This window comes from Balaenoptera ricei, chromosome 18 (genome assembly GCF_028023285.1).
Source record: "Balaenoptera ricei isolate mBalRic1 chromosome 18, mBalRic1.hap2, whole genome shotgun sequence".
NCBI classification, from domain to species: Eukaryota; Metazoa; Chordata; class Mammalia; order Artiodactyla; family Balaenopteridae; genus Balaenoptera; species Balaenoptera ricei.
The window spans coordinates 54932319-54947538 of NC_082656.1; the positions used below are offsets into that span (position 1 = coordinate 54932319).

The 15220-nt window shown below is 40.0% G+C and overlaps 1 protein-coding gene across 3 annotated transcripts in view; it reads left to right on the top strand.

Moving 5' to 3' along the window:
• The window catches only part of SCEL (sciellin), a 240374-nt gene that overhangs the window by 111086 nt on the left and 114068 nt on the right, over window positions 1–15220 (top strand). For all 3 annotated transcript variants that reach the window (XM_059902796.1, XM_059902794.1, XM_059902795.1), the window contains exons 3-4: window positions 10786–10847; window positions 11527–11644. In XM_059902796.1, coding sequence (XP_059758779.1) covers window positions 10786–10847; window positions 11527–11644 — 180 coding nt within the window. The remainder of the gene's footprint in view (window positions 1–10785; window positions 10848–11526; window positions 11645–15220) is intronic.

Below are 15220 nucleotides of genomic sequence, written 5' to 3' on the forward strand. Positions count from 1 at the left end.
ATTAAAATGTATTAGAAAAAGACAATAACTAAAATAGTTTGTTTCTAGTGCAAGAAACTAAAGGCAGATCTATGGAACAGAAGAGACAGCCATGAAGCACATTCTAGAATATATAAGATTTCTTTATGTGACAAAGGAAAAATCATATATCAATGGGAAAGGGATTCCACCATTACTAAAGTAAATCCATATGGATTAGAGTTTCCATGTAACAATAAAATACATTTTTTAAACTTAGAAGAAAACATGTAAATATTTATTAATCTCATTTGTCCAACAAATGTTCCTCTAGAGCTTATTATGTGGTAGATATAATAATAATATTTGGAAATACAACTGTAGAGAAGACGATCTTGGTTACAACCCTCAAGATTTACAATGTGTCTGTGTCTGTGTGTGTGTGTTGGGGATGGAGAAAAACTTCAGCCACACAAAAGGCAGTTTGTATTGTACAGTTGTTATGGAGAGGTACTCTTTGCTATCTGAACACTTCATAGGGCTCAGCCTGGGGAGGTGGAGGTGAAGACAGGTTGTGATGGTATCACTGAATGCATCCAGGAGGATATGTAATGAGTGACCTGAAAAATGCATGTAAGTTTTTCCTGAAGGGAGAGTAAGGGTGAGAGGAGGCTCAGAAAGAAGAATGCTTTAGGCATAAAGCGCAGAGTGAGCAACAGCCTAAAGGTGATGAAAAGGATGGAGCCCTCAGGAATTGGAATGACTTAGTCTAGCTGAAGCTAGAGTTTGAGTGAGGCATGGGGAATTGGGAGAAAGGAGGCAGACGGGTATGGACTTGTAAGTTTTGATAACAATTTGGATTTTATCCTGACAGAAATGAAGGGCCATTGAAGAGTTTTAAGCAAGGTGGTGACTACTTTGGCACTCGTGAGAATGGATTAGGAGAGTAAGTCTAGAGCTTGGGAATATAGGTAGGAAGCTGTTAAAATAGTAAGCAGATTATGGCAGCTTGAATTGGTAGTTTGAATATGGACAGAAAGACAATCAAGAGTGATGTAGGGGGTTTCCCTGGTGGCGCAGTGGTTGGGAGTCTGCCTGCCGATGCAGGGAACACGGGTTCGAGCCCTGGTCTGGGAGGATCCCACATGCCGCGGAGCAACTGGGCCCGTGAGCTACAATTACTGAGCCTGCGCGTCTGGAGCCTGAGCTCCGCAACAAGAGAAGCCGCGATAGTGAGAGGCCCGTGCACCGCGATGAAGAGTGGTCCCCACTTGCCGCAACTAGAGAAAGCCCTCGCACAGAAACGAAGACCCAACACAGCCATAAATAAATAAATAAATAAATAAATAAATAAATAAATAAATAAATAAATAAATAAATAAATAAATAAATAAATAAATAAATAAATAAATAAATAAAAAAGTAACCCGGAAGGAGTGCAATGTAGCATCTCTAACTGTTGAAAAAAAAAAAAAAAGAGTGATGTAGGAGCAGAGTTGTAGGACTTGGTGATTGCTTGGATTTTGAGGTCAGAAAGAAGTTTCATGGATGGTCTACATGGATTTCTAACGAGTGAAAGAATTAATAAGGGGAAAGAAAGAGAATTACAAAATTGGAAGCTGCTGATCAAAAAATTCAGAGTCAGACGCTAAGTGAAAACTGGGAAAGTAAAAATAAATATTTCTGATATATAAAGAAAGTAAGAAAACAATAAGAAATCCATAATATTAATCAATGGATAATTCACGAAATAAGAAATAAAATAACCAATAAAATTATAAAACTATGCATTTGAGCCAAAATGATTCCACTTTCATAATATAAGGAGAAAGATTTTACTGTGTAAAATTGGGATAAAGAGTGACATGACATGAGCTGCAGCGAATATGATAAAGAACTTAAGGTAACAGAGTTTTGGTTCATAAGTCGTGGTCAAAATTTGGGCTTCTACTCATTTAACAAATGTTTTCAGCTAGAACTAAAAATAGTCCATGAGAGGTTCAAGCAATAGATAATTTTTATTACATAGCATTTTTATTAATGAATATTAGACCAGTGTCTTTAATAAAATGAAATTGATCATTGTCCCAGAGAGTACGACTCTTCATGCTAAAACTTGACATTATCTATCATTCTGCAGAAAAGATTTGTGGTGGAAACAAGGGCAAGTGAGGGCTCATGCTAAAACCGAGAACAAACAGTAAGAACATTTTATGATCGATGGTTATTGGACTCAAAATTCATAGCATATAGACAACTGTCTGGCTACAAGATTTTATTTGTGCTACATTATAAACTGTTTCACCATCAGTAAGCAAGTTTTCTAATGCTAAATGGAGACTGGGAGGCTGTGTGACTAAAGAAATAACAAATTTCTAACCATCACAGCAGGATAAGTGAGTCTTTCCCAGCCCAATAATTATTGGATTTCCTTATACACTGTGTGTGAAGGCTGAAAATAGTCCATTAATTTAAATGCATTTGTTAATGTTTACACTTTGTGAAGCCCTGTTTATTTTATCCTTACATAATATTTCATGTTCTTTTAGGTGATAATTGTTTGGTGGTTTGTTGTATTTACCTTACAGAAGATAATGCTGCTGTTTATTGACTTGTGATTATAGAGCCTCTCTTATTCTTCTGTTGAAAATGGTTTAATAGCATTTGTCCATTTTCAGTTTCTAGGATTTTTCCCCTGTTACCAGTGATTTCTGGGAAACAAGTACTAGTAGGTATTATCGAGCCATGAAGACGCTTTCATATACGAAAGTGAATACCACCAAGCTACATATGTCATTCTAGACATTTTTGCTGTATTTATTTCCTTATTCTATGTTTGCTTTTTTATACTTTCTATCACTGTAGAGGTTTCTCTTAGGTAACTATTCATATTTGGTCTTTTCCATAAAGATATCAATTTAGATAAGTCTATTAGAAGCTTGATAAATTAACTGGGAGATTTTGGAGCCATTAAAGTATCCAACTATCACTCTGTGCTGATCTCATGATACTCTGGTAAAATGATCCGAGAAAGTTTGCTCCAAATCTCACTCTTGATTGAGGTCCATTACAGATTTCTACTGCAAAGGAAATGTCATTCTTCTCACCCTTTCTTTTAACCTGGTAACTTTCTACCTGTTGAACCCTTTTTGTTTCCTGGGCTTCTGGGGCAGGAACTTTGATGTCAGGTCGATTTGGGCTGGACTCCCAACTGTGCACTGGCTGTGTAGCCTTAGGCAAACTACTCATCCTAAAACCTCTTTCCAGAAAGAACTAATTTTACCCACTGTCCACATTTCCAACTCCTGCCCTACCTTCTGAAAAAGGACTCTGACTTCATTGAAATCATTCATTATAAAGTTTCACTTAGGTATAGAAGGAGGATAATCATAGTATCAGCCTTAAGGCATTATGTGGGTCTTAAATGTGATAATACATGTAAAATCTAAGCTCAATATGGCTAACACTATCACACGACCAAATACCAGCAGTGAATTCTTTTCGCTGGTTTTTTCTCTTTTTTTCTCTCATCCTCTATTTTGTTATCCTATTTTCTGCTCTGCATTTTTTTCTCTTCTGTCTTACTCTTCCTATTCTCTTTCATCTCTGCACCACCTCATTCCAGTTTCTTTGCTCACACAATCTTTCTTAAGGAGAGTTAGCAGTGAGTGGTAATAATGTAGCACTTATTAGGTAAGTCGAGAGGCATTTTGTCCTTGGGTGGGAAGGGGAAGAGAGATCCACAAAGACCTTTTTTTTTTTTTAATTTTTATTGAAGTATAGTTGAGTTACAATGATGTGTTAGTTTCTGGTATACAGCAAAGTGATTCAGTTATACACACACACACACACACATATATATACATATTCTTTTTCATATTCTTTTCCATTATGATTTATTACAACATATTGAATATAGTTCCATGTGCTAAACATAGGACCTTGTAAAAAATAAAATAGATAAACAAGGTCCACAAAATCTTTTTGTCAAGAGGACCCAAAAGATGGGGAAGACTGTAGCTTAGTTGGAAGGTGGTCTTGGAGTTGGGACAGGAAGAGCTGGGGCTGACTGGCTAGGGGAGCAGATTACCTAGTGGACCTAAATGCTCTTGGGGAAGTGCTATTATTCAAAATAGAAATTGAGAAGGACAGAGGGAGATGAAGAGGATCTGAACAGGGATACATTTAAGAAATAGGAGATGTTTGATAGTTTCAAATGCATCCAAAGAAAACCATGAAACTTGACTGGTTTTGTGATTCAGAATTTAAGGAGAGTAATTTCATCTAAAACCTAAAGACATGTCTTTGGGCAGAGGCTGTAGGCATTGGGTAAACACTAGCACTTTCTAGTGTTTGGCCACAAAGAGGAAATGAAAGAGGGGCCAGAAGTTGAAAAGGTTTTTTTTTTTCCTGTTTCCATACTGACTTCTGACATCATGATTTCACATCAGAGTTTTCAACTTATGAATTTGGTGCTTTAAAAAGGAAAGGTTTTGTAGTTCCCAGCATAATAGGGACACATCTTTTTATACATCTTTCCCTACAGTATTATACATTTAAAATACAATTGCTGGAAAAAAATATAGTTGCTTGTGTCTGCCATTATTTGGTATATGTACCAGTAACAGCATTTTGAGGAGCCGAGATGAGAGTTTCATCTTTCTCGTGAGAAGTTTAAAACTTGATTGGAAGGAAACTGAAGGACAGCACTTAGAAATAAATCTAATTGGCTGAACTGAAGCTATTAAAGTGTCATTATTTGGGTGTTGAGTAGATATGAAACTGAGGATAACCTCAGTCCCTGAAATAAGTAATTTCTTTAAAAAATAATATAAAACTGAGATTTTGCTGCATGTATTTTGTGACATTACCAATTTGAAAGGTTTCTAATCTCTAATCCACTCTACAGAAGGGTATTTGTTAACAAGAGCATTATTCACAGGGACATATATTGTTGATCCATTTTTATTAACAGTATAGAAAATATCCATATATAAAAAAAGTTGGTTTATATTCTGGTCAGGATGGCAAGTGTTCCATTGCAGTAAAATTTCGGTGGAATTAGAGGTTGATGAGAGTGGGGCTTGCACCTTAAATGTTTTAGATTGGAGTTTCTGGAAATGGTTCTGGGACCACCAAATGGGCTGACATATGGAGATGGTTAGGGTGACATGGCCAATGGGTCCTAAGAAAAAAAAAGGAGCAGGTGTGCTGAGGGAGGTTGTGCAGGAGATGGAAGTGAAACCTGTAGATTTGGTGAAAAAATTTTATTTTCCCACACTATTAGTCATTTTCATTAAAAAAAAAAAACCTCCTGCATACTTATTAAACTATTATAATTTGAAAATAGAATACATTATATTTTGCTGTCTCATTTACCTTGTGCCAGTGTACAGCATGGAGCTAGGAAAGAGTATAAAACATTATCAAGCCATCTAGTAGGGAGATAGATCCAGAGAAGGAGTCCGGTAGGAGTAGTGCCAGGCCACTCATGGCTTCAGTGTGGCCACGGGAGGGGTGAGGCTCGAGGCTGAGCTGCCCAGGGGTGATGGAGCAGCTGTTTATTACTTCTTCTTCTCCTTCAAGCTCCTCTCCCATTATCTTCCATCTCTCGGAACTCCCGGGCTTTTCCCTGCATGTCTGGAGTTGGCTATATCACATGGTACTTTGACCAACATGTAGTATTGTTTGCTGAAAAGACCCTGGCATTGCCGTCATATAGACCTAATTGCAGTTCCTGACTGTCACTCCCTGTGTGACCTTAGCCGGGTTATTTAACCTGAGTTTTGAGTTCCTATAATTAGAGATAATAATACTCACCTGGAAGGATTAAATAAGCTAATGAGCACTAAGCTTGTGGCATGATGTGAAGCAATAGTAGGAACTAAACACATGATCCTTCTTGATAGGAACATTGAACACACAGGCATGTTGCAAGAAATAGTGTTTTACTAATAAAAAAGTCACTAGTATCTTATATTTTGTAGACCACCATGGGCTTTTAGACCTTCTGTTTGCTCCACGATGATCTTGTAACAGGTAGGAAGAGTATTAAGCTTGAGTAACAAAAATATGAAAGAGTAATCTCATGAAGAAACTAGGTTTATTTTCCTCTTGCCAAAAGTTAAGAGATAGATCATCTCAACTTTTTGGCAGCTATTTGGGGCTATTTGGCAGCTCCACGAGGAACCAGGCTCCTTCTAACTTCCTGCTTTGCCATTCTTAGTGTGTGACTTTAGTCCCAAGGTTAGTTCATGGTCCAAAGATGGCTGCTCTTACCTTCTGCCTGGCAGCCTACTTTCAGAGGTGGAAAGGGTGAAGCACAAAAAACCTGGTTCTTCCCAGGGACTTTCATGAAAGAGGCAACAAGATAAAGCTTGGGTGTCCCAGAGAAAGCAAGTGAGTTCACTGGCAACTATCCCTAGAAAGTATCCCAGAGACACTGGAGTGGAGCCAGTGAGGTGTTTATAGGATACCTGAGGCTAGGTATTGGCGGGGAGAAAGCGGTAAGGGCCCTGAGCTTGTTTGGATGTCTTATCTTATGACTCCTTCTGGAGAATACCCGGCTACCAAAGGCATGAAAATATCGGACCCTTTAGCAGGGTGCTGGATCTGATTAGAGCCAGCCCAAATTATAAGGTAAAGAAGAGATACCTGCTTTTCTCTCTACAACTGCAGGAAGTGCTATCAATCTGGGAGTCCCTGGCAGGAGGAAAAGACGATGAGCCTTGAGCTAGAAAGCCTCAGGTGGAGTCCCAACTTTCCCACTCAGCTGCTTCTCGAGCCATGTCTCTGCTAAGTAGGGATTATACTCTTAGAACATAGCCTTGGAAATGAAATGAGATGTATTATAATTACTATAAAATCATCTAAGGAGTTATTATTGTCTGAGCTCTCCTCCTTACCCAACAGAGCCTAAAGGGGCAGCAGAAGCCTGGCTTGGGAGGAGTATTGAGGATACCAAGGAAAATCTAAAAGACAGCGTCCATATAGAATCCTAAATATGTCATCTTTTATGTCTGGCTTCTTTCACTTAGCATGTTTCAAGCTTCATCCATGTTGTAATATGTATCAGTGCTTCATTCTTATTTATTGCCAAGTAATATTCCATTGTATGGATCTGCCACGTGTTGTGTGTCCATTCATCCACTGATGGACATTTGGGTTGTTTCCACTTTTTGGCTATTTTGAATAATGCTGCTATGACCGTTCGTGTATCCCTTTTTGTATGGACATACGTTTATAAGCAAGGCAATATCAGGAAATACACAGAGAAGGCTGCTCTGTGAGGGTTTGTCTGCTTCAATGACTCCTTGAGAAGTTGTCCTGGTTCTCCTGCTGCCAGGCAGTGGGGGCAGAGCTCATGGGACTTCCAGAGATGTCGAGTCAGGCAGACCCTGCTGTGTACCTTCCCTCTTTCACTCTAACGCCAGGTTACCGGTCCCGTCTTACAGTGACTCATGACAAACATTACTGCTGGTTGTTGAGGAACGAGTTGGCTTTGGTTTAGAAGCCAGATTCTGCTTGTTGCCACTTTGGCAGGTTACATCCTCTCCCTGAGCTTCAGTCAGGTGTCTTATCTGGGAGATGGAGGTAATAGCTGCTGTGCACAGTTTATGTGAGGATGAGATAATGCCTGTGAGGTATCCTGTTGGGAGCAGGTACTACGGCTATTGGCAATTGCCCCGGGCAGTAGGGCAATTAAAGACACAAAGGGCACAGGTCAGAGACAGGGTAACACAAAGCTCTTTGAATGACTTAACTATTTTAGAAATGTTTAAACCACTTTTCCCATAAGCACTCTATTAGTTTGCTAGGGCTGCCAAAGCAAAGGACCACGGGCTGATTGACTTCAATAACAGGAATTTGGTGTCTCATAGGTCTGGAGGCTGGAAGTCTAAGATCAAGGTGTCATGAGTTTTGTTTTCTCCTGAGGCCTCTCTCCTCAGTTAGCAGATGGCTACCTTCTTTCTCTCTGCGTCCTCTCATGTCCTTTCCTCTATGCAGACATATCCCTGGTGTCTCTGTGTGTCCAAATTCCTCTTCTTATAAGGTCATGGGACAGATTGGATTAGACCTCACCCTAATGGCCTCATTTTAATTTAATCACTTCTTTAAAAGCCTTGCCTCCAACTATAGTCACATTCTGAGGTACTGAGGTGTAAGGAATTTTGAGAGGGACCTAATTCGGCACATAGTAAGCACCTAGGGAGCATCTACTCTGTCCCACACACTGGAAATAGAGAAGGGACAGTCTTAAGTCTGGCTCACGGACACTCGGTCTTTTGTGAGAGACAAATAAGCAGATAATTGCAAAATGACTTTTCTCCATTGACCCTTCCCTGTGTTTCACGACTGAGTTTGCAATCTCTGCAAGTGTATCACCAGATATACACTCAGCATTCTGCCCACCTCAGAATCCCAGTTCAATCAGCTACGAACCTTCCAGGTCTTTACCAGTTCAGGAAAAGAGTTTATCAGAGTCCATTTAGAAACAGGAAGTAGGTCAGCCAAGAACCCAGAGAATCAAGGCCAGACTGAGGTGAAATGAACAAGTAGTTCAGAAGTTTGCATGCCTCTTTTCCTCCCATTTTTGCCAAAGTTTTAGGGACCTCCAAATACAGTGAGACAGTGGCTACCCCACACTCCCTGCGTGCCCAGGGCGCAAATGCAAGGCTGTTCCATCTCCTCCCCACACCTGACCACACCTCATCTTTACACTTAACTCTTTCCAAGGTGATAGAAGCATGAAGTTAAGAATTATTGAGCACTTACTCTGTGTTGGGCAATAATCAGACACTTTACATATGTCATCGAACTTGACCCTCAAAACAGTCCCAATTCACCTCATTTTACAGATAAGGGAGCTGAACTGTAGCATCCCCAAGGTGACACAGTCAGTAAATAGCACACTTTACATGCAGGTCTTTCTAATTTCACTAAGAACTTCAGACTCAGTGGAGCGAAGAGCGGCTGGTCTTAGGCTGGTTGTTAGTCTTAGGCTGGGTACCCTAGAAGCAGTGCCTGGGAGGACTTTGGGTGCCTGTGACGTATGAAGGGTATTCACTCAGAAGAAAGGAGAAAGGGAAGCAGGGAGGGGAGGAGGGGAAGGAGCTGAGCAACGATGCGCCCCCTGCTAGCCTAGCTTCTGCCATGGTGAGTGCTGAAGCACCAGTCACCTGCAGAACTGGCTCTACGTTCCAGGTCACTCACTCGCTGGCTGCAGGTTTAGTGGATGAGGAGGGTGTGTAACTGGCAGCCCCACCAAGTAAGGGCAATTCCCCAGATGAGGTGCAGCCGTGAGCCCATAGTGCCGAGCACCAGGCTGGTAAAGTCACCAGCAGCTGCCACTTCTCACCGACTCTAGGAGCATTGATATTCTAAATGAAGATCCTAGGGAAACCACGCCTTGATCCAGAGGAATGCATCTTTACCACTTCAAGTCCTATGGCAAGTTACTGTAGGAGACACTTTTGGACCAGAGGGTGGGAGATGGGGGCTTTAGAATCTCCACGTTATACCTATAAACTGCTGTCTGATGATACAGCTGTAAGTCTCAACAGCATTTATAGTTTAACAAAGTGATTTTTGTGTACATTATTCATTTGATCATCACAACCTTATGAAGTAGATGGCAGGTTTCATTAGCCCATTTTACAGAGAGATTAAGTGGTTCAATCGCAGAACTTTGATGTCATAAAGCTGGACCAAGGGCTTGCTTCTGACTTGAGATGGAGGGCCCCTCCAACATTCCGTACACTGTCTGGTGGGGTGAAATCTGCAAACAACATAATGCTCCACCTAGGGTGACCAGCCCAGTCCTGTTTGCCCAGGACTTTTCCAGTTTAAAAACTGAAAGTCCCACATTCAGGGAAACTCAGGGCTGACTTATCTGTTAAGCAGAAAAGGCCACACCTAGGACCCACAATACTTTTAGGGGCCCACAAAAGGGTCCTAATTTTAATTCCTTTTAACAGCAGAAGAAAAAAACGAATACTATAACAATAATGAATATGTATTAACAAAGCCAGCCTGGATTGTTATTCATCGTTATGCTAACACAGTCATAAAATATAATTTTTAATTTTGTATGTGTATGCATGTGTGTGCATGTGCTTGTGTGTGAAGGAAGTGGCCATTGACAGCAAAAGTGCCTAAGACTCAGTGTCATAATGCAGCCCTGAATGCACCATCATCCCAGGAAGACTGGGACTGAGAATCACCTCAGTCCCTTAGCAGCTTGGCAGTAGCAGTTCGTCACAGCTGAGAATCTTAGGGCTTTCCCACACAGGGATTACCTAAAACCACCAGTGCTTCCCAAGATCTGTGATTTCCATGCTCTGGCTGCTTCCCTTCTAAACACATATCAGTTGCCTGGGTTCACTTTGGCTTCCCCAAAGAAGAAGCTGATGAGCCCTTCTGCATATTGTGCTGTAAACTCCATGTCTCTGTCTCCCTGTTGACCTGACCCGATACTCGTCTTATCTTTTTTTGTCTCCAGCTCCTGGCTCAGTGTCAAGCACTCAGTGCATATTTTTTTCACTGAATAAATGAGTTAATTGATGACCTGATTCAACCAATTGCTTGTCCTATAACACAGGGGACACTAAATACTCCTGGCTTCAGTTTCCTCATCTGTAAAATAAATGCATTGGAATAGATGAACTCTCAGGTTCTTAGGGGTCACTTTATATCATGTATTCATTATACCAGATTATGTGGCCGCCAATGTCATTGAAAAATGTGTCTCATTAGCAATGAATGAGTCCCTTGTTGATTCTTTGTCGAGTCATTACTGTGTTTTCCCCATCCACATTTTTCTTTTAGATCCTTACTGGAAGGCAGCATGTCCGATCTTACCTTGAGAAAAACATCTCCCACAGGAAATGGTAATGTAGATGATGTTTCCCTTACTCAGAGAACTTAAAAATCTGGGAAAAACAACTCACAGGTCTTATTTTTTTTCATGTAGCTATGAAATTCTTAGAAGCAACAGTCTAATTTAATTAACATGGCCAAAGTTAGGCTTAAGAAAAAAGTAAGAGTGCTGTAGATTTTACTCATCTAATTACAATTCAAAGATTTCTTTTAAAAATCAAGTGTGTGTGACCTTCTGTGCTTCTGGCTCCCAGTGAGATCAAAGAATTAAGTTATTTATATTCAGAAGCACCAGGACTTACTGACTGTTGTTCACTAGGTACTTCTAAAACAGTCTCGTGTGTCCTTCTGAGGCACATTTCTTTTTGAGCAAAATGGCCAACCCACTAAACCCGGTATTGGTTTCTCCCAGGCCTGTGGTTCTACATTCCCAGGTGTGGGGCAGGGCTTCATGATGTGCACGAGCAGTTTCAGTTGGCACCTGAGCAGTTTTATAAGTTATCTTTGATGATGGGGTGTGGGATTTGTTCTTTCTTGCCGGTGCATCCTACTTTGAAACAGTACTGGATTTGCCAGCCTAGAAGATTGATGCTGTCCAATCAGATGCTCCTCTCAAGATTTCCAAGTTAATAAACACACACTCAACTCCATGCAACCACATCTCTTGCTGTTTCACTTTTCTGTTGATAGATATGAAGAGTACCGCTCAGGGGACTACACTGAAGCAACAGGGTTTTCACGAGGTGAACAAAAGAAGGACTTTCTTACAGGATAACAGCTGGATAAAGGAACGTCCTGAAGAAGAAAAGTAAGAGGGTGTGGGGAGGCTGGGTGGGTGGGTGAGTAGAAAGAGCCATTCTCCATTTGGGAAACTAATGGCCATGTGGAAATTTAGAAACTTTCCTTCTAAAACACTTTGTTGCTTGGCCTCATGTTTGGTAAGATTTAGTAAGCATAAATTGGTTACATCAGATTTTTAAGAATATCTCTACCATTTTTAATATTCATATACCTAAAAGAATATGAATTATTAGTGAGAAAAAAGTAGGATTTTGCTGTTATAAATAGCATAGACATTGGTGCCTACTTGATAATCTGAAAAAAAAAGACATTCCAGATTTCAAAAAGGTAATATTTAATCCATGGTAGTGAGATTCCTGGTGCCTGCTGTCAGTTGAAACAAACACAAGTATGATTCCAAGTTTACAAATTTAATAATAATTTATCTAAAATTTCCTTATGTGCAAGTAAAACCGATCAATTCTCAACTCATTTTAGTCCCCACTGGTCATATACCTCTAGGTGTGGAAAGGTGGTAAATGCAGTATCACTTTGTAAGAGAAAACACTTAACCATCAAGAAAGTATTGTCTGCTTTAAGCATTGTTTCTATTAGCTATATGTTTAAAGATCTGAAGACTATTACCCTAAGCATATCACCTCATTGGCAACATAGATTTATAATAGGCATTTGTCCAGCCCAGATATATTTATTATAAATTGTGTATATATATGTATATACACATATACACATATGCATATGTCTTTGATTCCCTCTTATGTGTCCGGCTAGATACTAGGTACTTTACGTATAAAGCATCACTAAATCTCATAACAATCACACGAGGTAGGTATTACATCCTCATTTTTACAGAGGAGGAATTTGAGACTCAGAGAAGTTAGGTAACATGTTCAAGAGCACACAGCTATTAAGAGGTGGAGCTGAGAGTAACATGACCCATTATCTTTCCATTACACCAATGGTCCTCAGTCAGGGACAATTTTGTTCCCAGGGGATGTTTGGCAAGGTCAGGAGACATTTTTAAATGTCAAAATTGGGGGTGTACTCCTGACATCTAGTCAGTAGAGACCAGGAATGCCGCTAAACAACCTACAAGGCAGAGGACACTCCTCACAACGAAAAATTATCAAACCTGTAATGTCAACAGCACTGAAGTTGGGAATCCCTGCATTACAGGATACTTTCTCTAAGCTTTCTACTAAACTGTCCATACATGGTTGTTTGAGGAGTGTACTTGTAACTGTTAAACAAAAATGTCCATTAAATTCTGTTATTAAATCTTATTATTTTAAGGAACTATAGGGTTATTTGGAGACTCACACTAAGTTTTGGAGTTAGCATTCTTAGAAAACAATCATTTCCTTCTATAAAGCAACATTTACTGCTTCTGTTGGAAGCTAATATGGCATTTCTATTTTTCCATGGTGGTAGAATGATATCAAAGGTAGATCACAAATTTTGGGTTGCACAGATTTGCACAGATGTGGGGCGATAGAGATGTCTAAGACAATTTATAGTCAGTAGGAGTGATGGTTTTATGCCAGACATGCTTCCTTAAAAAGGCCCGGGGAAGCCAGCTTGGCTGGCATGACAGCTGCTGAGTGAAGGGGAAATTGGCTCTGATGCTTTCCCCACGCCTGCTGGCCCAGTAGTGGGCTACGTGCTATGTGTTTTTCTTCAGGCAAAAATGCATCTGGTGTCTGCTACTCTCCCACAAGTTTAGGGAGGGGATCCCAGGGAGATGGAGAAGTTCTCTTGGCATCTTCGAGGGTATATATTCACTGGAATTGTTTCAGTTTCACTGTTCATCTTTCTTTAATTATCTACTGCAGTTCTTTTATAGCTTTATTGTAAGTGGTTCCAGAGTGTTGAGTAATCAGAACCAGGAGAAATGTGGTATTTCAGGTTTGGTTGGGTTGACATGAAAAGGTTCTGATACTTACTCTCTGCTTTGGCTCAAGGCCAAAGTCTCTACTACATGTTTTGACATTTCCTAAAATTGCCTGCACTTTCAGGTCCACTATACAAAGTAAGGAAGACATAGCTTCAGGATCTTATGTACGAAGTTCTATTGCAGGGTTGACCAGTAGGAAAAGGAAAAGTTTGGAATAAAAATATCACCCTTGTCACTTGTTAACTTTTTAGCCTTAGGAAAGCCACAGAATCCCTGATCAATTTTCTCATCTGTGAACTGGATATGAGTGCATCCCCTGCCTAATTTATAGGGTTATTTTAAGGACCAGACAGAGCAAACTATATAATCTCATGGTTCAAAAATAGACTAAATCTGTGAAAAATCAACCTTCTTAACCACAAATATTGGTACTTATTTTCCTACATTTCATCAAGGGAAACTATCAAGACCAACAAGTGGAAAAATTTCAGATATAATGGGCTTAATTAAATTTAATAACTTTATTGGAGTATAATTGCTTTACAATGGTGTGTTAGTTTCTGCTGTATCACAAAGTGAATCAGCTATAAGTATACATATATCCCCATATCCCCTCCCTCTTGCATCTCCCTCCCACCCTCCCTATCCCGCCCCTCTAGGTGGTCACAAAGCACCACGCTAATCTCCCTATGCTCTGCGGCTGCTTCCCACTAGCTATCTATTTTGCATTTGGTACTGTATATATGTCAGTGCCACTCTCTCACTTCGTCCCAGCTTACCCTTCCCCATCCCCATGTCCTCAAGTACGTTCTCTAGTAGGTCTGCGTCTTTATTCCCGTCCTGCCCATAGGTTCTTCATGACCTTTTTTTTTTTTTTTTTAGATTCCATATGTATGTGTTAGGAAATGGTATATGTTTTTCTCTTTCTGATTTACTTCACTCTGTATGACTGACTCTAGGTCCATCCACCTCACTACCAATAACTCAATTTTGTTTCTTTTTAAGGCTGAGTAATATTCCATTGTATGTATGTGCCACATCTTCTTTATCCATTCATCTGTCAATGGACACTTAGGTTGCTTCCATGTCCTGCCTATTGTAAATAGAGCTGCAATGAACATTGTGGTACATGACTCTTTTTGAATTATGCTTTTCTCAGGGTATATGCCCAGTATGGGATTGCTGGGTCGTATGGTAGTTCTATTTTTAGTTTTTTAGGAACCTCCATACTGTTCTCCATAGTGGCTGTATCAATTTACATTCCCACCAACAGTGCATGAGTGTGCCCTTTTCTCCACACCCTCTCCAGCATTTATTGTTTGTAGATTTTGTGATGATGCCCATTCTGACCGGTGTGAGGTGATAACACATTGTAGCTTTGATTTGCATTTCTCTAATGATTAGTGATGTTGAACATCCTTTCATGTGTTTGTTGGCAATCTGTATATCTTCTCTGGAGAAATGTCTATTTAGGTCTTCTGTCCATTTTTGGATTAGGTTGTTTGCTTTTTTGATATTGAGCTGCATGAGCTGCTTGTAAATTTTGGAGATTAATCCTTTGTCAGTTGCTTCATTGGCAAATATTTTCTCCCATTCTGAGGGTTGTCTTTTCGTCTTGTTTATGGTTTCCTTTGCTGTGCAAAAGCTTCTAAGTTTCATTAGGTCCCATTTGTTTATTTTTGTTTTTAT